We start from the raw sequence: 23,609 nt of genomic DNA, 5'->3' as shown, positions 1-23,609 counted from the left end.
GTTGTTACCATCTCCGTCAGAGTGTCACATCTAATTATCCTCTGGCTCGCAGCTGGCACAACCTCCAACATCGGGACAGTGGGCATGTGAGCAGCAAGACACCCTGCAGTAGGGTACCCTCTCTTCGGAGTTCTCCTCAGACCTTCCCCCTGAGGAGCCACCCTGTAAGAGGAAGCACTTAGATTATCCAGAAGAATTTCTCACTGAGGAATTATCCAGAAGAATTTCTCACTGAGGATACAGACTACAGTGAAGGGGAAAGGTCCCCACGGTCACCTCCCGAAGATGTCTCCTTTGGAGGCATCCTGGAAATCTTGAAACAGATGGGTGAAGTCCACCAACCCTTCCTCCAAGGAATTTGTTTTCTTGCAGGCTTTTTGTGCCTGGCCATCTACTTCTTGGGTGACCCCACCTGTCGATGATTTGGTTAAGCACATCATAAAGCATGCTTGGAAGGCCCCTGACACTATAGAGCCAATTCCCCGGAGACCAGACAAAATTGTTAGTGCACCAGAGGACCAGCCCTACTGGTCTAAAGGCTTAGCGGTAGTTGCTGTGGTGGTGGTGGTTGCCACAAAGAAGGAACTCGCAGCGGTGAGTCCAACTTTCCATCTTCCAAACAGGGAGTCTCAGATGATGGACAGATTTGGGAAGTGGGTCTACACTTCAGTGACTTTTGCCATATGAGCGTTGAACTTCTTGGCACATTTTACCTGTATTCAGAGGGACTTGATCACTGAGCTCTCAGGCACCTTGGCAGGAGCAGTGTTTGATGAGGTATGCGATAAAGTTGCCTCCCAGCTTGCAACCCTAGAATTGATATCCAACTCGTCCATGGGGCTTATTGCTCACACAGCTGAAGGGACGGCCAGGGCAGCAGGTACAGGTGTTGCCATTAGGTGTCACGCCTGGATGCACTTGTGTAATTTTTGCGGAACCCTTTAAGTGTTCCTTCATCAATGCTTCTGTTGATGCTACCTTGTTATTTGGCCCCAAAGTCAGAGACACATTAGCTAGGTGTGAGAAAGATGGAAAGGTGTGCGGTTTTCGACTCCTCAATGACCTTACTCCAGGAATCAGAGGAATGGGAAGATGTGCTTCAGGAAGTCCCAAGTGCCTTTTCAGGACACACATGGTGAGTTCCCTCCCCCGGGGCAGAGGGGGGAGCTCATTGGGAAGATGCCCCTCCCATGGGAGATGGGGCTCGTGTAACCAGGGTTCCAGAGATTTCTTCCCTGGACAACCCTACCAGTGCTCCTGAGTGGCAGCCTGATTGGCTATCTCTGGAGGCAGTCAGGGGAAGATTCTCTCTGCACCAGCTAGCCTAGCTCTCAATAACATCAGGTTCCTGGGTGCAGACAGTAATTACCAGAGGTTACTGTATCCCCTTCAATCTATATCCAAGGCCACAAAGGCGAATCCTTGATGTTCCACCCAGTCAGAGGGATACAGCAGCACAAGAAATTCAAAAGCTGCTTCAAAAGAGAGCTAAACTTTCCCACCAGACTAAATAGGATCCAGATTTTACTCAAGATTCTTTTTAGTGCCAAAAAGACAGGGGACTGGAGGACAATTCTACACCTCAGTGTCTTGAACAAGTTTGTTCAACAGTCAAAATTCCAGATGGTCACAATACAGTCTATTCCATTTCTGGAGAAAGATGGTTGGATGTGCTGTATAAATCTTTAGGATGTGTATTACCACATGAAGATGGACAGATGCTCCAGAAGATACCTCCACTTTCGGCTGGCAGCAAGCCACTACCAATTTCACGCACTGCCCTTTGGTCTTAACACAACCCCCAGGGTGTTCACCAGATACATGGCAGTGGTTGCAGCTTGTTTAAGACTACAAGGATTCCGTGTGTTTCCCTATCTAGATGACTGGCTCCTCACCACCCCTGCCAGGCATCTACTGCTTCATGCCTTGGACTCCATCCTAGACCTTGCAGATTACCTAGGCATTTCAATAAACAGGGAAAAGTTGAAGCTGTCTCCCACTCAAGATAGAATTCATTGGAGTGACATTCAACACAAACTCCTGTATGGCCGCTCTACCTCTTCACAGACTGCAAAGGTTAAGATCACAGCTTCAGGTGATACTCTCTCTCAACAAAGTCCCGGCTCACTTAGTCTTACAACTCCTAGGATCAATGGCAGCAACAATCACTCTAGTTCCATTGGCAAGGTTTCACATGAGATTGCTCCAATGGCTTCTGGCGTCACACTCGATGTCTTAACTAATCCATATAACCAACCAATGCAAGCAGGATCTAATGTGGTGGATGAAGTCAGAACAGGAATTATGGAGTTGCCCTTTCACTCCTGCTCAGCCCAAGGCCATAGTGACCATGGATGCATCCCTGATGGGGTGGGGGGCATTATCAGGGAAAAACAGTCCAAGGCACTCGGTCCCCCTCAGAGGCCAATTTGCATACCAACGTCCTAGAGCTGAGGGCCGTGTTTCTAGCGTTGCAGGCATTTCAATCGACCCTCCATTCAGGGACAATTGCTATCCAATCAGACAACATGGCAGTAGTCTGGTACATCAACAAACAAAAATTCAAATAACTCTCCCAGACGGCTAAAGGACTTCAAGGTATACAAAATCAGTAACAAAGCAGAAAAAGCAGAGTTCCACCATTCAATATATGGCAATTTAAAAGATAGGCATGATATGATTTAATTGGGAATGTTGTCCTTTTTGAATAATTTCATATGTAAGGATATGTATGCATTTTTTATATATATTGTTGGGGCACTTTAAATCATTGATTGACAGGAATTACAATTATTAACTGATTGGCTGTGTCTTGTATAAAATGTGAGTAGTTTTTTATGTTAGATACACTAAGGAAGAGTTTTACTCGAAAGCTTTGTCTTTTTACTTTTGTTTAAATAAATAAGTATTGCAGTGTATTGAATGGTGGACCTTTGTTTTTTCTGCTTTTGTACATCAATAAACAGGGTGAAACCAGATCTTACCCTTTATGTTGGGAAGCCCTAAGAGTGTGACAGTGGGCAGTAGCACCCAATCGCTTTCTGATAGCAACACACATATTCCAGGGAATTCCAACGTGATTGCGGACAAACTGAGCAGATGCAATCTCCTGCCTCACGAGTGGTCTCTCAGTCCCAATGTAGTGATGAAGATATTTCATCGCTGGGGTCAGCCTTGCTGTGACTTATTTGCATCTCCCATAAACCACAAATTCAACAGCTACTTTGCCCCCCCTCCCCCACCATAGGGAATCCCTGAGAGATGCTCTTCTAAACGATTGGTCCCTGGGACTGCTTTACACCTTTCCACCCTTTCCCCTGTTTCCCCAATTTTTGAAGAAGGCCCAACGGTTGAGAAGCAGAGTAATCCTCATTGTGCCTTATTAGCCCCAACAAGTCTAGTTCCCCTTTCTCTGGGCTCACCTGGTTCACCATCCATGGACTCTGGACCCAACTCCGGACCTGTTGTCTCATCTGCAGGGGATGGTCCATCCAAACCTATACAGTCTCAAGCTATCTCCACTTCCAGTAATTGCCAGGCAGAAAAATCTATCTTCCCCAGTTCAGAAGATTCTTTTGACTTCCCATTAACCATCCACCAGAAAACTTTATCTGAGTAAATGGAACAGATTTCTTTTGCAGAGAAGACTGACCCTTTTTCAGCCTCATTTGATAAGGTTTTAGAATATTTGTAAATTATTTTCCAATCAGGAGCCTCAGCTTCTACTATTAGGGTTCACTTAGCTGCTATTTCCAATTTTCATAATGTTTTTAATTACCTTTCTTTAATGTCTCATTGCCTTTGCAAAACCTTCTTGAAAGGCATCTTGCATTTGAAACCACCCTTTAAAGAACCCATCAAACCTTGGAATTTAACATTAGTTTTGCAAAGTTTAACCCATCAACCCTTTGAACCAGCAGCCATCTGTGATATCAAGTTCTTATCTTGGAAGACCCTTTTCCTGGTAGCCATCACATCAGCCAGGAGAATATCAGAATTGCAAGCTTTGTACATGAAACATCCATACATTATTTTTCACAAAAAGAGAGTATCGCTTAGAACCAACCCCTCTTTCCTTCCTAAGGTTATATCAGACTCAAATATTAACCAAACTATAGACCTACCAGTTTTCTTTCCAAATTTCTCAAACAAGGGAGAATATTGTTTACATTTGTTGGATGTGCACAGACAATTATGCTTTTACTTGAATAAAATGAAATTGTTTAGAAAATCAGACCAATTGTTTTTGTCCTTTTCAGGCACTCGACTGGGCTAACTGGTTTTCAAAGTTACCTTATCAAAATGGTTGAGAGATTGCATCACCTTTGTTTACAACCAAAATAAACTGAATCTATCAACAAAGGCCAAGGCTCATTCTACCAGATCAGTTGCCACTTCAGTAGCCTTTCATTCTAGAGTCTCTGGATGACATTTTTGCAACAGCCACTTGGGCTACCCCACATACCTGTATCACTCATTACAGATTGGATACAGTCTCCAGGGGAAGAGCATCCTTTGGCTCTGTGGTGCTCAGGAATATCCTCCCATAGCCTCTCAGGACATAAAGTAGCTAGGGACTCTGTCCCAACAGTCAAGAATGACTGAAGATTAACAAAATCAGATAAAGAAGTTATGTTCTTACCAAAACGTTCCATTTGTGTTGTTGATCTTCATTCATTCTTGACATCCCACCCTCCAACCCCATCCAAAGACTCCTGGAGGTTTGGATCTAGTCCTGGTATTGTAGTATGGCAGCTGCTCGACAAAGCTTCTACATTTATTTCGACAGGCAAAACTCGATCTGAGGGAAAGGGAAGCAAGGCACTATGGATAGCCTTAGCTTGGGAGTTTCTGGTGGGCATGAGCTTGTTACAAAGGCCGAGCTGGTTCCAAGGATGGAACCGAAACCCAACAGTCAAGAATGAATGAAGATCAACAAAACAGATGGAATGTTATGTTAAGAACATAACTTCTTTTTTTTGTTGAAACAGCCAAATGTGTTCATATGGGTTGTGTGTGTGTGTGTGTGTGTGTGTGTGTGTGTGTGTGTGTGTGTGTGTGTGTGTGTGTGTATATATATATATATATATATATATATATGTATATATATATATATATATATATATATATATATATATATGTATAAAGAGAGAGAGAGAGTGAGATAAATATAGATATAGATATTATGTGTATTGCATGGCAAGGAAAAAGGTGAATATTAACATTGGGGACCATGTATGGTGTGGATCTGAATGAAATACTATAACTGATAATTATTTGTACATGAATTAATAAATATGAATTTTTAAATTTGTATTTATTATTTGACATTGTGTGCAGTATTGAGGTCTAGTAAACGTATTTAGATTAAAACAATGTTTATAATTATGGTTAACATACATGTAATTTTAAAATTGTCCACAAGTAGTCAGTATTGTGCTGCTGTTTTTAAAATGTGTAGCATCTAATGCAGTACATAGTATATTTATTCTCATAAACATTGTATTTAGTTTTATTTATACAATATTTTTCTTGGCTTCTGTCTCTCTCTGTCTCTATATATATATATATATATATATATATATATATATATATATATATAAAATTAATTATTACATATATTCATTAAGTGTTTTTTGATCACTATTCCTGCCATTATGTGCATAGATTATTAGTGCACACTAATGTTGTCAGCACTGAAAAGCTCTGTTTGTAATGGGAAACTTAGTTTGTGTTGCTGCAGTATAAGCCATCACATTAAATTGCTATTTTGTGAGATGCTGGGGTGCTGTGCTTTCTTTTTTATGCATTCATAATACCTCCAGCCACTTTTGGAAGATATGATCCCTATCTGAAGGATGAAAGCTCACAAGAGCGAATGTCAAAAGACTGAACCAAGAACATCAGAAACCCAGAAGGTCTAAAAACAAAAAAACCCACAACATCTACGATTTTTGCATTGCACCTCCCTATGTGAGGAACTACTCCCCCAACACCTCCTGCTAATTATATATGCAAACTCTGAGCTTGCACTACAGTGAGGAAAGGAGAAAGAAAACAATTCCCACTGTAACACAATCCCTTACAATCAAAGTCTTTGTTTTTTGACCTTCCAGGCTTTCAGCCTCCCAATTTGGACTTTTGATGCTCACTTGTGAGCTTTCATCCTTCAGGTAGGGACCCATACATAAAATTGTGTATTTTGCCATCCTTGCATCCTGAGGAAAGCAAGTCTAGCCATGATCTATGCTGCAAACTTGAAGTGGCAAAGCCAGAGTGGTGATCATTTACTAGTTAAATGATTTCACCGGTCACACTTTGAGTGGTATGATGTAAGAGTATTCAGTATGTGTAAGAAATATGGCATACACAAACTGCTTTTAAAAGGAGAAGGCCCTGAAAAATTAATTTCTGAGGCAGTGTTGATTGCATTTATAAAGCAGCTGCTCCCTGTTATCATTTTCTGTAACTTCAGGAAACACTGAAAAGCTTGAGCCATTTGGTTGCCAGTTGAAGTGGCATAATCCAAATGTGTAAATTCAGATCAGGAAAATGATAGTAGTAGCTACAGTTCTGGTGAGTTCTTTAAACAACTTACTTAATGATTAACATGCTGATAGAGTTAATTAAATGCACTGTAGAACTATGTGTCACTTTAATTCTGGTGGTATGTGCATTTTTCTGTAGTCAGTAGATACGATCCACACAATGAGAATGTGCTTCAGAGTACAGTATTCCACTACAAGTGCCGCATGCTTAGTATTGTCTGTTAATATTTTCTCTTCAGCCTAATCCGAACTATTAGAACTACACTCCAGAGTTTACAGAAAGCTATTAAAGGACTGGTTGTTATGGATGCTGATTTGGAAGCCCTTGCTGGTAGTTTACTTGTTGGAAAAGTCCCCGAAAAGTGGGCCAAACGATCTTATCCAAGCCTTAAACCATTGGGAAGCTATGTTGCTGATTTTCTAGCAAGGCTAAAGTTTTTACAGGTAACTATAAAAGTTCTTGTATAGCAGAGCTCAGAATGCATTCTGGATGATTACCACTTCTGCATGCCCCTACCGTATACAGTCTTAAAACTGGTAAATTATGTAACTGGTTACATTCAGATTGTTCTACTATGCTTTTGTTGGAAGAGCTAGCACCTGTCTTAACCCTCCATGTAAGAGTGTTCAATCTTGCCGTTTGTTCTTACACACGGGTTCGGAGCCGATCCTCGGCTCCGAGTCGGCCGAATTGCAAAGCTCTGAATCTCAGAGAAGCTCAAGACCAGCCCATATCCCACAATCCTCCCTGCCATTACTCAGATCTAGTTTGCCGCTGCAACAGATCGGATCGAGGAGAGCTCAGACCAGATAGAAACTTGAGTTGTTGTAAATTTCTTCAGATAAGAATTCAAATTTTTTTCTTGTTGATACTTCCTTATAGTTTCTTCTCCAGGCACCTTTGTGGCCTAACCTTTTTTTCTTGGGTGTGTTTTTTTTGTGAGAGTTTTATATATATAACCTGTTTAGTATACATATATTGCTAGGATTAGTAATTTTTTCCTATTATTGTAGTTGTTATCATTGTCACTGTACAATGTCAGAAAAAGCCAAATCTGGTTTTGAAAGATGTCAGTGTGGGCAGAAAATGTCCATTACTGACAATCATGCTTCCTGTGTCTACTGTCTTGGCCCTCTCCATCTCCAAGAGGATTGCTCTATTTGTCATTCCTTTAGCGGGAGGGTCATGACAGATAGACGCAGGAAGCTTATTGACAGAGGATTGTTGAAGCCGGCCTTTCAAGAGGCTTTGGACAAGTCGGATCAGGCTTCTAAATCCTCGAAGGGGTCAAAGATGTCGGAGCCCATGTCATCGGCTCCGAGTTCATCTTCTCGGGTTCGTTCGCCGGTTCCACAGATCTCGGGGCCAAGCGTCGAACATTTATCTTTTACTGAGCCCCAGATCTTGGAACCGGTGTCGGAACTGCCACCACCGTCCATTCTTCGGTCGGTGCCATCTTCGGCTCCTTCGACCCGTTCTTCCAGACCCTTGTCTGACACAAATGTGGATCGTGTCATGCAGAAACTCATGGAAAACACGGCCCTTTCCAAGTTAATTGCAGTTTCCTCCCAGTTGGTGTTGAAACTAGAAGGCCTCCCCATATCTCCAACGGGTCCTCCTTCGAGACCCATCCAGATCTTGGAGCCGGGAGAAGATGACCTGATGATAGTGGAGCCCTCGGTGCCAAAACCATCCATTGCACGATCGACACCTTTGACTTCGACTCCTTTGGAACCGTTAGGGGAGTCACGGAGTCAACGGTCTTTGCTCGGTTTTGGGACCGAGAGTCGTACCGACCTGTCGGTGCCAACTCTCCCTCTCGGGGCCTCGGCACAGACTGGTTCGGCTCCGTCCTCGGGGTCGGAGCCCACGGCACCTGGTTCTGGGATGCTTCCGTGTTCTTCGGAACCGGGGGAGCCCTTAGCCAGGGGTTCGGGGGCCTTTGACCTTATGAGGAAGGTATTGTCTGCACAGACAACCACATCATCAGGGGAATCTTCTCCTTCCCCAAAAGGGCCACTTTCTGTTTCTGCTCCCATGATCCATCCCAAGCGTCGAGCCCAATTGCCTCAGCCACCCACAGAGGGTTCCCCCTGTTCCTTAGAGGCCTCACCAGAAGCCCCCTCTGATGAGGTCCCAAGGAAACGGTTGTGCAAGAGGAGGCACATAGATTCCCCACAGGAATCTCTAACGTCTGACACCGACTTGGATGAGGCAGAGGGGTCCCCCAAATCACCCTCGGAGGATGTGTCATTTGCAGACATCCTGGAGATCTTGAAACAGAGGGGTGATTGGCAGTCCCTAGCTCCCTCTGAGGATGAGTCGGTGCTGCTGAAGGCTTTTGGGGCTCAACCTTCTACCTCCTGGGTGACCCTGCCCTTCGATGAATTAATGGATTTGATTGCTCGAAGGGCGTGGGAGACACTTGACACAGTGGAACCAGTACCTAGGAAGCCAAACAAGTTCATCACTGCTCCCCAAGATAAATCTTATCTCACCAAGGGAATCCCTGTCGACGCTATGGTGGTGGCGGCAGCCACGAAAAAGGAGATGTCTGAGTCTTCCTCATCTGTTCATCCTCCTAATAAGGATTCTAGGACTATGGACAGATATGGGAAGCGCATTTTTAGTTCAGCGACTTTTTCCATGCGTCCGCTAAACTACCTGACCCATTTCACACGTTTGCAGAAGGATCTCATCAAGGAGCTGACAGATACCCTCCAGGGTAACACAGATGCTGCTGTTTCAGATAAGGTAACAGCACAACTTAACACCCTCACATCCATAGTAAACTCATCCATGAGGCTCATCTCGTATGCAGCCGAGGGATCGAGTAGAGCTGCAGCTTCAGCGATTGCTCTTCGAAGACAATCATGGATGCGGCTGTGCTCCTTTGCGGAAGCCTTCAAGTCTTCCTTTGCCAATGCCCCTTTTGATGGTGCCACACTTTTTGGGCCCAAGGTTAAGGAGACTCTCACTCGGTGCGAGCAAGAGGAAAGACCCTGTCTGCTGTCGGGGTCCATTTTTCCGCTCCTACTAGACCATACCCCAAAGGGCAACGAGGCGGAAAAATGTGGTTCCGTAAGAATCAGGGATCTTTCCAGACCACACAGAGTGATACCCCCTCCAGAGGCAGAGGAGGGGGTAGAAATGGAAGACACCGCCCCGGCGGCAGAGGGGGTCCACATAACCAAGGCGACAGGGATTCCGTCCCTGGGAAGCCTTTCCAGCACTCCTGAATGGAGGCCCAGCTGTCCTGCTCTGGAGGCAGTCGGGGGTTGCTTAGCTTTATACCCACTGGCCTGGCTAAACATTACTTCAGATTCTTGGGTAAAAAGCATTATAACCAGAGGATACAAAATCCCCTTCTTTTCAACACCACCTCTACAAAGAAAATTTCCAGACGTGCCACCCCGTCTGCGAAAACTAGCAGCTGTAGAAATTTCAAAGCTGCTCGAAAACAGAGTCATCCAACCAGTCCCGGCAGACCAAAGAGGATTCGGAACTTACTCAAGGTTCTTTTTAGTTCCAAAAAAGACAGGGGACTGGAGACCAATCTTAGATCTCAGTCATCTCAACAACTTCGTGAAGAAGGAAAAGTTCCAGATGGTCACGCTTCAATCAATCCTTCCATTCTTACAGAAGGACGATTGGATGTGCTCTATAGATCTCAAAGACACGTACTACCACATCAAAATGGCCAGACCGTCCAGAGATCACCTGCACTTCCGGCTGGGGGCCAGTCACTTTCAGTTTCGAGCTCTGCCCTTTGGACTCACCTCAGCCCCCAGGGTATTCACCAAATGCATGGCAGTAGTTGCGGCTCACTTGAGACGACAAGGATTCCGGGTGTTTCCCTATCTGGACGACTGGCTCCTCACTGCCACCACCGAGCGTCGACTATTGCAAGCCAGAGACTACACAATCGGCCTTTGTTCCCACTTAGGGATATCCATAAACTTTGAAAAGTCTTGCTTATCGCCCTCACAGTGTATTTCCTTCATCGGAGCAGATCTAAATACACGATCGACACTACTAAAACTCCCCCCAGTAAGAGCTTCAACGCTCAAACAGCAGGTTCTACTTCTTCTAGTCAGCAAGAAAGCCCCGGCCAAACTGGTGTTAAAAGTGTTGGGACTGATGGCAGCTGCATTAATTGCAGTCCCTATGGGAAGGTTACACATGAGGATTCTTCAATGGCTGCTCTTTGCGCAGTGGTCGTTCCAACACCTACCCCTAACGCACGAGATCAGGATAACAGAATCTTGCAGACGGGACCTCTCATGGTGGGTGCGCGACCAGAACCTCACTGTGGGTCGTCCGTTTGTTCTACCCATTCCAACAGCCACAATAACCACGGACACTTCCCTGATAGGGTGGGGGGGGGCTTTTTCAGGGAAGAACAGTCCAAGGAGAATGGTCCAGCATGGAGTACACTGTACATATAAATGTTCTGGAGTTGAGGGTGGTGTTCCTAGCGTTGCAACACTTCCAAGCCCTCTTACCTCTAGGGACAGTAGCAGTTCAGACAGACAACATGTCTGTAGTCTGGTACATAAACAAGCAAGGGGGGAACCAGGTCTTACCCGTTATGCAGAGAGGCCATGAGAATTTGGCAATGGGCAGAGTCCATGGGTCGCTTTCTGATAGCAACGCACATCCCGGGGTCATAAAACGTCATTGTGGACAGGTTGAGCAGAGCCATCCTGTTACCTCACGAGTGGTCCCTGAATTCACAGACGGCGGAAAAGATCTTCCGCAAATGGGGCCAGCCTTGCTGCGATCTGTTTGCTTCCCCATTGAATGCAAAATGCAGAAGCTACTTTGCCCTTCTACCCCCTCCGGGGGATGTCCCCAGGGACGCACTGATACACGATTGGCCCCCGGGTCTCCTATATGCATTTCCACCGACTCCATTGATTCCCAGATTTCTACAGAAAGCCAGGAGCCTGGAAAGGACTATAATACTCATAGCCCCATTCTGGCCTTGTCAAATATGGTTTCCCTTTCTTCGAGCTCATCAAATAGAGGAACCGTGGATTCTGGACCCAGTGCCAGACCTGCTGACACACTCGTCGGGAGTTCCTCACCCGTCTCTACAGTCCCTCAAACTAGCAGCTTGGCTGCTCCGCTTCCCTGCCTAGCCAGGTCTCATCTACTCCTTCCGGCAGTTCAACACATCCTAGTTGCTTCTCATAAAGCCTCTACTACTAAGCTCTATACGAGTAAGTGGAAACGCTTTGTATATTGGGCATCTAGTCAAAACTTAGATCCCTTGGTAGCTCCTTTACATAAAATTTTAGAATTCTTATCCATCCTTTTTCACGAAGGAGCTTCTACTTCCACTCTAAGAGTACAGTTGGCGGCCATATCAAACTTCCATATTGGTGAGAGAGGTTCTTCCATTATGTCTCACAGGCTTTGTAAAGCCTTTTTGAAAGGAACCTTCCATCTTAGACCGCCTGTCAGAAAACCTTTCTTTCCATGGAGCCTGAATTTGCTACTGTAGCAACTCATGTTGCCACCTTTTGAACCTGCTTCGTCATGCCTCCTAAAGTTCTTGTCGTGGAAGACGCTGTTTCTCGTCGCCGTGACCTCAGCTCGTAGAGTCTCAGAGCTGCAGGCATTATCGGTCAGACCACCTTGCCTGATATTCCACCCAGACAGGGTTTCTTTGCGTACAAATCCATCTTTCCTTCCAAAAGTATGTTCGGTTACGAATATTAACCAGTCTATAGATCTCCCTACCTTTTTCAAAAATCATACTAACAAACTGGAGTATATGTTGCACAAGTTGGATGTCCACAGGCAGCTAAGATTTTATTTAGACAGAACCAAAGCTTTCAGAAAAACGGGTCAACTCTTCATCACTTTTGCAGACAATAAAAAGGGCATGGCAATTACTAAACGTACACTATCTAAATGGCTTGCTGACTGTATAACATTTGTATACTCTAAATCAAACCAATCCTTACCAAACAAACCTAAGGCCCATTCTACCAGATCCGTTTCCACCTCCTTAGCTCATGCGGCTCGCTTGCCTTTGGACACTATTTGTGCAGCAGCCACGTGGTCTAAACCACATACTTTCATCACTCATTATAGAGTGGACAAGGTCTCCAAGGATAGGACATCATTTGGTTCCACTGTGCTTAGGAACGTTCTTCCATGAGTCACTTGGGGTCACGGAGCTAGGGACACTACCCGTGTGTAAGAACAAATGGCGAGATTGAACACTCTTACATAAAGAAGTTATGTCCTTACCATAACGTTGCATGTAGAGTGTTCATCTCGCCTTTGTTCTTACATTCCCCCCCCCCATGTGTTTGGAAGAACTGGTAGGATTAGAGTCTGATCGACGTGTCTTGACCCTTTGCGGGGTATATGGTCCCGTGTGTCATGGGATATATGCTTAGACCATTAGTTATTGCTATGGTGAGAGAGTGTCTCTGAATGGCTGAAGAGAGTGTATGCTTCTAGCACCGCAGGTGTTGGATCCTTTCGTCTGGTTTGCTTGCAAACTAGATCTGAGTAATGGCAGGGAGGATTGTGGGATATGGGCTGGTCTCGAGCTTCTCTGAGATTCAGAGCTTTGCAATTCGGCCGACTTGGAGCCGAGAATCGGCTCCGAACCCGTGTGTAAGAACAAAGGCAAGATGAACACTCTACATGGAACGTTATGGTAAGGACATAACTTCTTTTTATTCTACATTTAAGTGTATTTGGGGGGCTTAGATAAAAATTATAAGCTTTTTTATTGTTTATATTGTTTACTGTATTTTAGCAATATAACAATGTTATGTTGTCCCTATCTCGCCTTCTTTCTTGCTGTATGGGTTCAAAGCCAAACTTGGCTCTGACTCGGCTACATACTATAGCTTGAAAAGTCTTTACTGGCGCGAAGCTAACCCCTATCCCAACATGCCTAACAGTAGCTACCCAGATCTCGTTTGCCACTTGCAGTGTTGAGATTGTCTTCTGCTGGCTCAGGCTAAGTAGTTTTTTTCTTGTGTAAAATTTTGATTATTGTGATAGCTTTCTGATAATTTTTCATATACTGGTAGTGTTAGTGTAACTTTTCTTATATCCTTCTACCCCCTCCCAACCTTTTGGCTGTTTGTTATTGCTGTTGTTGTGGCTGTCGTTTCTTGGGGCCTACCTTGCCTTTGTGATCCCTGTCGGCAGCCCGTTTAAGTTAGAGGGCTTTCCTCTTTTCCCACCCTCCCTTCTACTTTCAGGAGAAGCCGTTTTAGTTAGAGGCTCTTCTTACCTAAGGGGACATAGCCGTTTAACTTAGAGGCTACCTCCTCTTTCCTTCTCATGTTACAAAAAAAAAAAAAAAGTAAGGTGTGTTTTTTCAGTTAGGTGTGTTACTGCAAATTTTTGCTAACTTGTGTGTTACCTTTCTTGTTGTTTCAGGTATTTTACCATGTCCAAGGATACGAAACCATCAGGTTTAAAAAATGCGATTCGTGTTGCCAAAAAAATGTCCCTTATGGATGGGCACACGAGTTACGTGTACTCTTTAGGGGCTGTTCACCTGCATGACTCGTGTTCCATTTGTCATGACTTTAGTGCATGAGTCCTGCAGGAGAGACAAAACAAGCTTATTCTACGAGGTTTATTAAAACCCCCCTTTGAAGCTGCATCTGGAGAAACTCAGTCTTCAAAAAAACAGGATGATAAACCTGCATCTTCGTCGGCACCATCCTCGGTGCTGACGAAATCTAAAGACAAGTCTTCCGAGCCTTTGGAGCAGACAGTTGGCTCTGGTAAGACTCTCTCTCCAGCGTCTCCATCAACAGTCTCTGAGCCGTCCCAGACTCATAAAACATCAAGGTCCCCCTCCTTGGAGCCGGTGAGATCTGTTCCACAGTCTCCTATTTTACAATCTGTGACAGGTAGTCACCGGTCTTCTGCACACTCCTCTCGGGCATCCAGGAGCCTTTCGGATGATGATGTGGCGAGGGTGGTGAAGAGGCTGCTCAAGACACCAGTATTTGTTGAATTGTTGTCGAGCCCAGCCCAGAAGGAAGTGGTGCCATCTGCCCAACCAGTTTTTTCATCGATTCCTCCTCCGACTGCATCCAGTTCGGAGCCAGAGTGCATGGAAGTCGTGGTGGTGGAACCGTCGGTTCCGACAACCCTAGGTTTATCGGTTCTGACCACCGCTCCGATCTCCTCGATACCTCAGTCTATCGAGGGATCTGGGTGCCGATGCTCTCTTGTCGGCTCCGGGGGGGGGAATGGCATCGGACCCTTGTCCGACCCCCCTCTTCCTCTCAGTGCTTTGGCACAGGTGAGCTTGGCTCCTACACTGGCCTCAGAGCCATCGCCCTTGGTTCGGAGGAGGTCTCCATGTTCTTTGGAGCCGGAGTCTCTCTCCGTCCATGACCGCGGTGCCTTCGAGGTGATGAGGAGTGTGCTGTCTGCTGAAACCGCTCCCCCTTTGGTTCCATTGGCTCCTTCCCCTTCTATGCCGGTGTCTGCCTCGGAACCTCCTCTCCACCCCAAGCGTAGGGAACCTGTGCCCCAAGACGTCACATTGGGTGACCCCACCTCTTCTGAAACCACCCCTGAACATGCCTCAGAGGCGGTCCCTCAGAAGAAAAAATGCAAGAAGAAGCATTTGGACTCCCCTGAGTCTGTCACCTCAAACACAGACTTGGAGGAGTCAGAAGGGTCCCCACAGTCCCCCTCTGAGGATCTCTTTTTCAGACATCCTATAAATCCTTAGACAGAGAGGTAACTGGAAGTCCCTTGCCCCTTCTGAGGATGAGCCAGTGTACCTGGACACTTTTGGTTCCTGACCCTCCACCTCTTGGGTGTCTGCACCTTTTGACCTACTATTAGCTGTAGTGGGTTGAAAGGCATGGAGCTCTCTAGAAACCATGGAACCAGTTCCGCAGAGGCCCAATAAATTTATAACTACCCCTGAAGGCAAACCATTTCTTTCAAAAGGAGTGCCTGTTGATGCTATGGTGGTGGCAGCAGCCACCAAAAAGGAACTAGCAGACACTTCCTTTTCTGTCCATCTGCCTAACAAGGAGTCCCAGACAATGGGCAGGTATGGGAAGCGTATGTTTTCATCAACGGCCTTTACACTCAGGTCGCTGAACTACTTATCACACTTTACAAGACTTCAGAGGGATCTCCTCAAAGAGTTGGGAGATACATTTCAGGTTCCTACAGCTGAGGGAGCAGCAAACAAGATGGCTAACCAGCTCGTGACCTTGGCCTCAATCATTAACTCCTCCATGTGCCTAATTTCTTACGTGGCAGATGGAGCAAGTAGGGCTGCAGGCACAGGAGTTGCTCTGCGGAGACACTCCTGGATGCACCTATGTCAATTTGCGGAGCCCTTCAAGTCCTCCTTTAAAAGCTCCCCCTTTGATGGCTCTTCTTTGTTCGGGCCTCAAGTAAAAGAGACTCTTACCAGGTGTGAACGAGATGGCAAGACTCTCTCTGCCGTGGGACTACATTTTTCCACTCCCTCGAGACCTTACCCCAAAGGTCAGAAGAGTGGTAAGATGTGGTTCCGGAAATCCCAGGGAGCTTCACCTGACACACATGGAGAAAATTCCCCCAGGGGTAAAGGGGGAAATAATAATGGGAGACACTCGTCTCACGGCAGGGGGGGGTCCACAGCAGGGTGACAGGGATACTTTCTCTGCTAGGCCCTTCCAGCACCCCAATGGGATGCTCGGCTGTCCACCTCTGGAGGCAGTCGGGGGCAGATTATCACTGTACCCAAAAGCCTGGCAGATGATAACAGAAGATGCATGGGTACAGTCCACAATATCCAGGGGTTACAAAATTCCCTTCTCCCAAACCCCCCCCCCCAAAAGAGCACAACGATTGATCCCAGATGTTCCACCCAGTCTTCAAGATCAGGCAAACCTAGAAGTATGAAGGTTGCTACAAAAAAAGAGCCATCCAGGAAGTCCCTGCAGACCAAATCGAATCCAGAACTTACACAAGGTTCTTTTTAGTTCCAAAAAAGACAGGGGACTGGAGGCCCATTTTGGATCTCAGCAGACTAAACAAATCAGTCAGGAAAGTGAAGTTCCAGATGGTGACACTGCAGTCCATTTTCCCCTTTTTGGGTCAGGACAATTAGATGTGCTCTGTCGATCTCCAGGATGTGTACTACCATATAAAAATGGACAGGCGATACAGGAGATATCTACACTTCTGGCTGGGAGCCAGTCATTATCAGTTCAGAGCTCTGCCCTTTGGTCTCACCACAGCCCCCAGGGTGTTCACCAAATGCATGGCAGTAGTTACATCTCACCTGAGGCATCTAGGATTCCAGGTGTTTCCGTATCTAGACGACTGGCTCCTTACTGCTACCACCGAGCATCACCCGATAAAAGCGTGGGACCACACAATTCACACTTGTGCACAACTAGGCATCACCATAAATTATGAAAAATCTACCTTGTTGCCTTGTCAGTGTATTACATTTATAGGGGCAGAATTAAATACAAGAGACATGATTGCGAGGCTTCCTCAAGAAAGGGTCTCTACCATTCATCAACAAGTCTCAGTACTCATGACAAAAAAGAGAATTCAGGCACGGTATGTACTGAAGGTCTTGGGTTCTATGGTGGCAGCAATTACTCTGGTCCCTATGTCTACCTTCCATATGAGAATTCTGCAGTGACTCCTTTTCACTCAATGGTCATTCCAGGAAATACCAATGTCACACCTGATTTCAATAACAGAGTCCTGCAGGAGGGGTCTGCAGTGATACCTCTACTCCCCCCAGGTCACCCTAGGCAGACCTTTCCTGACCCCCAGCCAGTAGCCACAGTGACCACGGATGCTTCCCAGATGGGGTGGGAGGGCATTATCTGGGACAGTCTGTTCAAGGGACTTGGCAACCACATGAGTACCATTTGCACATCATTGTCCTGGAGATGAGGGTGGTGCTCCTGGCATTGCAAGCACTTCAAGACTCTTCCTTCAGGGACTGTAGCAATACAGATGGACAATATGTCAGTTGTGTGGTATATCAACAAACAGGGAGGATCAGGTTTTACCACTTGTGTTGGGTGGCCCTATGAGTATGGCAATGGGCGATGTCTTCCCAACATTTTCTGATCGCAATGCACATCCCAGGGAAATCCAACGAGATAGCGGACAAGCTCAGCAGGGCAATACTTATGCCTCATGAGTGATCCATGAAACAGGAAATTGCGGATCTGATTTTTCACAGATAGGGCCAGCCATGCTGCAATCTCTTTGCCACTCCCCTAAACAACAAATGCAGCAGCTACCTCCCCCTAGTCCCACCACCGGGGCAGTCACCCAGGGATGCACTTGTTCACGATTGGCCCCCAGGACTACTTTATGCCTTTCCCCCATTTCCTCTAATTCCCAAAGTTCTTCAGAAAGCAAAATTGTTGGGGTGCAAATTGATCCTTATTGCCCCTTACTGGCCTTGTCAGATATGGTTTCCATTCCATTGGCATCACCTGCAAGAGGAGCCTTGGATTCTGGACCCAGTTCCAGACCTCCTGACACATCAGTCAGGTGCTCCCCACCGCTCCATACAAACTCTCAAGCTGATAGCTTGGTTTCTCCATTTCCAGCTATAGCCAGGCTTCCAGAAACCTCCCCTGCGGTTCAACACATTTTGGTTTTTTCTCACAAACCCACTATCAGGAATCTTTATGCTAGTAAATGGAAGAGGTTCTCTTATTGGGCAAAAAAGAATGAGATTGATCCCTTTAATGCACCTATTTCAAAGATTCTTCATTTTTTGGCTGAAACCTTTGAGTGAGGAGCAGCTGCAGCTACGATTCGGGTGCAACTGGCTGCCATTTCCAATTTTCACATAGGACACAGGTTCTAACGTCATGTCACATAAACTTTGCAAGGCCTTCTTATGAGGTACTACCCTGTTAAAACCCCCAATAAGAGAACCTCCCCCTCTGTGGGATTTAAATTTAGTTTTAGCAGCTCTAATCCCCCCCCCCCCCCCTTTGAGCCAGCTTCTTCTTGTCCTCTAAAGTTATTGTCATGGAAAACCCTTTTCTTGATTACCATTATATCAGCCAGATGGGTTTCAGAGTTACAGGCACTTTCCATTCGCCCTCCTTATTTAATTTTCCACAAAGAAAGAGTCTGTCTCAGAACTAATCCTTCCTTTTTGCCAAAAGTATGTTCAGAGTACAATTTGAATCAGTCCATTGAACTTCCTGTTTTCTTCTCCAGTTATGGCAACAAGGCAGAGTATAAGCTCCATCAACTGGATGTTCATAGGCAGCTTCGCTTTTATTTACATAGAACCAAGGACATTAGAAAATCAGATCAATTATTTATATCCTTTTCAGAGAAGAATCAAGGTTCTCAAGTTTCAAAAGTAACCTTGTCAAAGTGGCTTTTCAACACCATCACATATATTTATGAGTCACAAAACATGAAAATCCCAGAAAAGATTAGAGGACACTCAACTAGGTCTTTGGCTACATCTATCACTTTTCAAGCTAGACTACCTGTAGATTCTATCTGTGCGGGAACAACATGGGCTAACCCCCATCCCTTCATTACTCATTACAAAGTGGACATGGCCTCCCGGAACAGGGCATCCTTTGGTCCCACAGACCTGAAGAGTTTTTTCCAGTGAGCCACCCAGGATTTAGATGCTGGAGATGCTGTCCCAAACAACAAGAAGGAAGGCGAGATAGGGACAACATAACATAAAGAAGTTATGTTCTTACCATAACGTTCCATGTCTGTTGTCCTTCATCTCACCTTTCTTCTTGCGTCCCTCCCTCCTTCCCCCTTCCTGAATTATCGAGAGGATTTCCTTTTTTTTTTTGGCTACACTGGCTGAGTTTCTGCTGTCACTCCAGCTGCTTAGATATAGTCTTTGTTCCCTCCCTTGTTATGCCTCCTTCCTGTTACAAGGGGATTATCTGTTATGGTAACTTTTGGTAAATTGATTTTCTTTTTTACCTGCTTTGTCTAGTGGTTGGTTATCACAAATGAGATCTGGGTAGCTACCACTAGGCATGTTGGGATAGAGGTTAGCCTTGAGCCAGTAAAGACTTTTCGCGCTATAGTATGGAAGGTGAGATGAAGGATAACAGACATGGAACATTATGATAAGAACATAACTTCTTTTTTTACTGTATTTAATGACATTATATTGCATTCACTTGCTGCCATTCCAGTAAATCAATATATATGGGTACCGGGCTTGGCAAGGTACATTCAACAGCATCAGACTTGAGCAGTGTATGCCTCATCTCTGAAGGGTCACTCATTGGCCACTTGAATTGTCAGTCAGTAGCAAAAGAACTTTGGTTACACTTTCAAGCTATAGAGGGAAAAGCATAACATTGTTTTTGGCATACAAAGGAGTTGCAACTGATTTGGACTCCAGAGGGCCATTCCTTTTCTTAACTGAGTTTGATGAGGAACAAATGTTTATGTTGTAGTGGAAAACCATAACAGAGTGTGAGTGTGATAACTATTTCTCAGAAGTTTAGCATCTTGTTGTCTTGGCCTGTTTTCTTGTCTTGAACAGACACAATGATTGAATAGTTTCTTCCATTTTAAACTAGAAGCTGCAAATAGTCTAGCAATGTTCTGTTGAAACCATAATTATATTCAGGTAGTATTTCTTTTTAAAATTGATATTTTCTGCTGTGGGATATCAGTTAATAAATAAGCTTAATATGCCAAAGTGCTAGACGACCTGTATTTCATGTCAGAATCTGATTTATAAGATCATTTTCAAGTAATCATATTACAGTCTGCTTCTTGCCTGAACTTTTATATGATGCAGGAAGATGAACAGTGATTTAATTAGTTCTTGCTTGTCTCTATTTGAAGGTCTGGTATTTGTTTTTTGTAATATCTGACCATGTTAAAGTTGAGAAAATTAGATGATAAGGACTATCACAATGTGAGTCAATATTTAAAGAAACAGAAGGGCGTGTTACAGTTATGTAGTTATTTTAAAATATCTTCAATCTGATGTTGTCAATCTTCATTTTATCCCTTACATATGGGTTCGGTTCCGATATCGGAACTGACTTGGCTGTTATTACAGCTCGCTCAGGCCAAACACTCTTGAACTTCATCCTTACTCACAATTCCCCTGTCCCAGTTACCTCAGTTCTCATTTGCCACTTTTACGGACAGATGCGTTCTCCTCAGCTCTCAAGCAAAGTCTATTTTATTAGTAATTTGTGTTTAAAATCTCTTGTCAGACTAACTCTTTATAATTGTTTTATATTTCTTGTCCTACTCTGGTGTACTTTTACTGTTTTTTGACCCCTTCCCATATACTTCCTTGAATTCTTGCTATCATTGCTGATAGTTTTCCTCCTCTCTTGCTGGGCACTTCAGTGTAGCTGTAAATATCATTGTTGATAGTCCCCTTCTTCCCCCTTTTCTCTTTTCCTATTCTTCTTCTTCTTTTGTAGTGTATAGAGAGTGTAGTGTTTGTTTTCTTGTCTCTCCAGTCATTATGGCTGACAAACGTAAAGGGCCCGCTAGTTTTAAAAAGTGCCAGAAGTGTGGCCACAAAAATTCCCCATTCAGACACTCATCTTTTATGTGTCTCTCACTTAGGGGCTGTTCATCTACAAGAGGGAGTGCAGCATTTTCCACAGCTTTAGCCACAGATCTCTATTTGAGAGGGAAAATAAATTAATCTTAAAGGGCTTAATTAGATCAACCTTTGGGGAAGCCATATCTGCTGCGAAGAGTAAATCTGATATTTCTCCCCCTTCTTCTTCATCTTTAGAAAAGTCTAAAAAGAGGAACTTATCAGTTCCTTTTTCCCCTTTGGAACCGACTCACAAAAAGCATAAATCATCGGGTCCACGAAGCACTTCGGATCTGATGGAAGGTCAATCTAAATCTTTGATGCTGGTGAAAATTTTATTATTACCAACAACTGTTTTGGCTCCTAAAATGCTGACCAGAGCCTCAACACAGCATGAAAGTCAAATTTATCTTCGACACCGACTACATTGGTGCAGACAACTCAACTACCTGAATTTTCAAGAGTGGTCTATTTGCCTTCTATTGACCCTTTTGCTGGTGAATTGCTCAAATTATTTTTACAGAGACCAAAATCTCCTTCTCAAACCTCTATCTGTTCTGCCAAAAGTCTCACCGAGATTGATGTGGTGAGACTGGTGAATAAAATTCTGTAGACAAGAGAACTTACAGGACTTCCCCTTGGCTCCAACCCCTTTGGGTCTAGGAACTGATTCAGTTTCTACTCCTGTCACTGCTCCTCTTCTGACCTCCTCTGAGGTTTTTAGAGATGTCAGCTCTGAGCCTTCCAGTGCTGACTGCACTGGATCCAGGGATATCTCTCCCTTTGGAACCAGCTATTTCCCTGAGTTCTTCATCTTTGTCCAATCCAGAGATCTCCTGGGGCTGCATCTGTTCTGTCAGCACTGAGGAGCCAGGGTTGATTCCAATTTTTTTGAGCCATCTCTGCACCTTGTAGCTTCAGCACAGTGCAGATCAGCACAGGCTTCAGCTTTGGGGGCTGTCTCATCAGAGCAGGGAGTGACCACAGTTCCGAGGCAGTCTTTCTCAGTTCCAGGCTCCCTTCCCTCTTTGGGGGGAACCAGCCTTTGCGGTAATGGAGAAGGCTTTGTCCACAGCAGTCACTCCGTCAGTTCCATCCTCCTTGAAGCACAATACATCCTCACTCTCTCTTATTCGACCTGTTTCTCCACTGGGGTAGTCAGTACCGAATCCGCAGGATCTACAGATTTATGTTCTTGTCCTCTTCTGATACCTCCCCAGATCATCCTTCTGAGGCAGTTCTTCAGAAGAGAAAGTGCATGAGGAAGCACTTAGATTTCCCACAGGAATCGATCACAGTGGACACCGATTTTAATGAAGGGGAAGAGTCCCCAAGGTCACCCCCTGATGATATTTGCCCCAACATGCCCCAAGTCGAACCATCAGAACCAAAACAAAAGTAGCACCCTGGTTAACTAATAATACTAGGCATAGAATCATTCTTAGAAACAAATCTTGGCAAAATGGCGTAACACTAAAAATCTAACTGATCGCCAAAACTTTAGAGAGCTAAGAAACAGCACAAAAAGAGCTATCCTGACAGACAAAAAGAACTATTACCTTCAGTTGCAACAAACCACCAATAAGGAACCTAAAAAATTCTGGGCCAGTATTAATAATCTACTATCTCCTGGTCATTCTATTACACCTGACCCCCAGGACTCTAACCCTGAGAACCCTACACAAATAACGAATGACTTCAACTCATTCTCCACAAATACTATCCAAACTCTTGCTAGTCATCTATCTCCTGATACCTCTAACCTACTTCCACCTACATCAAATCCACCTCCCACCCTCCACTTACAACCTGTTTCTACTTCCTTTATTTCATCACTGCTCCAAAAGTTAAAACCTACCACTCCCTCTGCAGACAAACTGCCTGCAGAATTCCTGCAGGTAGGAGCTAAAGTCTTAGCCTACCCTATTTCCATCCTGATTAATAGATCTAAAAGGAAGGAATTTTCCCCTCTATCTGGAAGATATCTCATATCATACTACTACATAAAGGGGGAAAGTCCAATGATCTTTCTAATTTTCGACCAATAGCACTCCTTTCACCAATCGCTAAAATCATGGAAAAATGTATTCACAAACAAATACTTAATCACCTTCTCAATAACAACCTACTCTCCAACTGTCAGCATGGTTTCAGACCTTCACACAGTACCACTACTGCTTTACTCTCCTTTACTAACTCCATCAACACTAACCGTAACAACAACTATCTATCATCCTCAGTCTTCATCGACCTATCCAAAGCTTTTGATATGGTGAATCATAAACTTCTACTACACATACTAAAATCTCTTGCTCTCGACCATCATGCCTTATCATGGTTTGCATCTTACCTTGAAAATCGTCAGCAGGCAGTACTCTGGAAAAATTCACTCTCAAATCTTCTCCCTATCTCTTTAGGTGTACCTCAAGGCTCTATCCTAGGCCCTCTTCTATTTTCAGTCTTTATTAACGACCTGCAATCTGCTATCCCA

At 44.7% G+C, this 23,609-nt stretch overlaps 1 protein-coding gene across 1 annotated transcript in view; it reads left to right on the top strand.

The window, feature by feature from the left end:
• Window positions 1–23,609, top strand: part of DNAH12 (dynein axonemal heavy chain 12) — a 4,520,724-nt gene that overhangs the window by 4,260,267 nt on the left and 236,848 nt on the right. Inside the window, exon 67 of the mRNA XM_044078497.1 lies at window positions 6,788–6,992. Within this exon, the coding sequence (XP_043934432.1) occupies window positions 6,788–6,992 (205 nt within the window). The remainder of the gene's footprint in view (window positions 1–6,787; window positions 6,993–23,609) is intronic.

The sequence above is a fragment of the Protopterus annectens genome, chromosome 7.part1 (assembly GCF_019279795.1).
Source record: "Protopterus annectens isolate FY-2018-M chromosome 7.part1, PAN1.0, whole genome shotgun sequence".
NCBI classification, from domain to species: domain Eukaryota; kingdom Metazoa; phylum Chordata; order Ceratodontiformes; family Protopteridae; genus Protopterus; species Protopterus annectens.
This window is presented reverse-complemented; position numbering and strand designations above follow the sequence as displayed.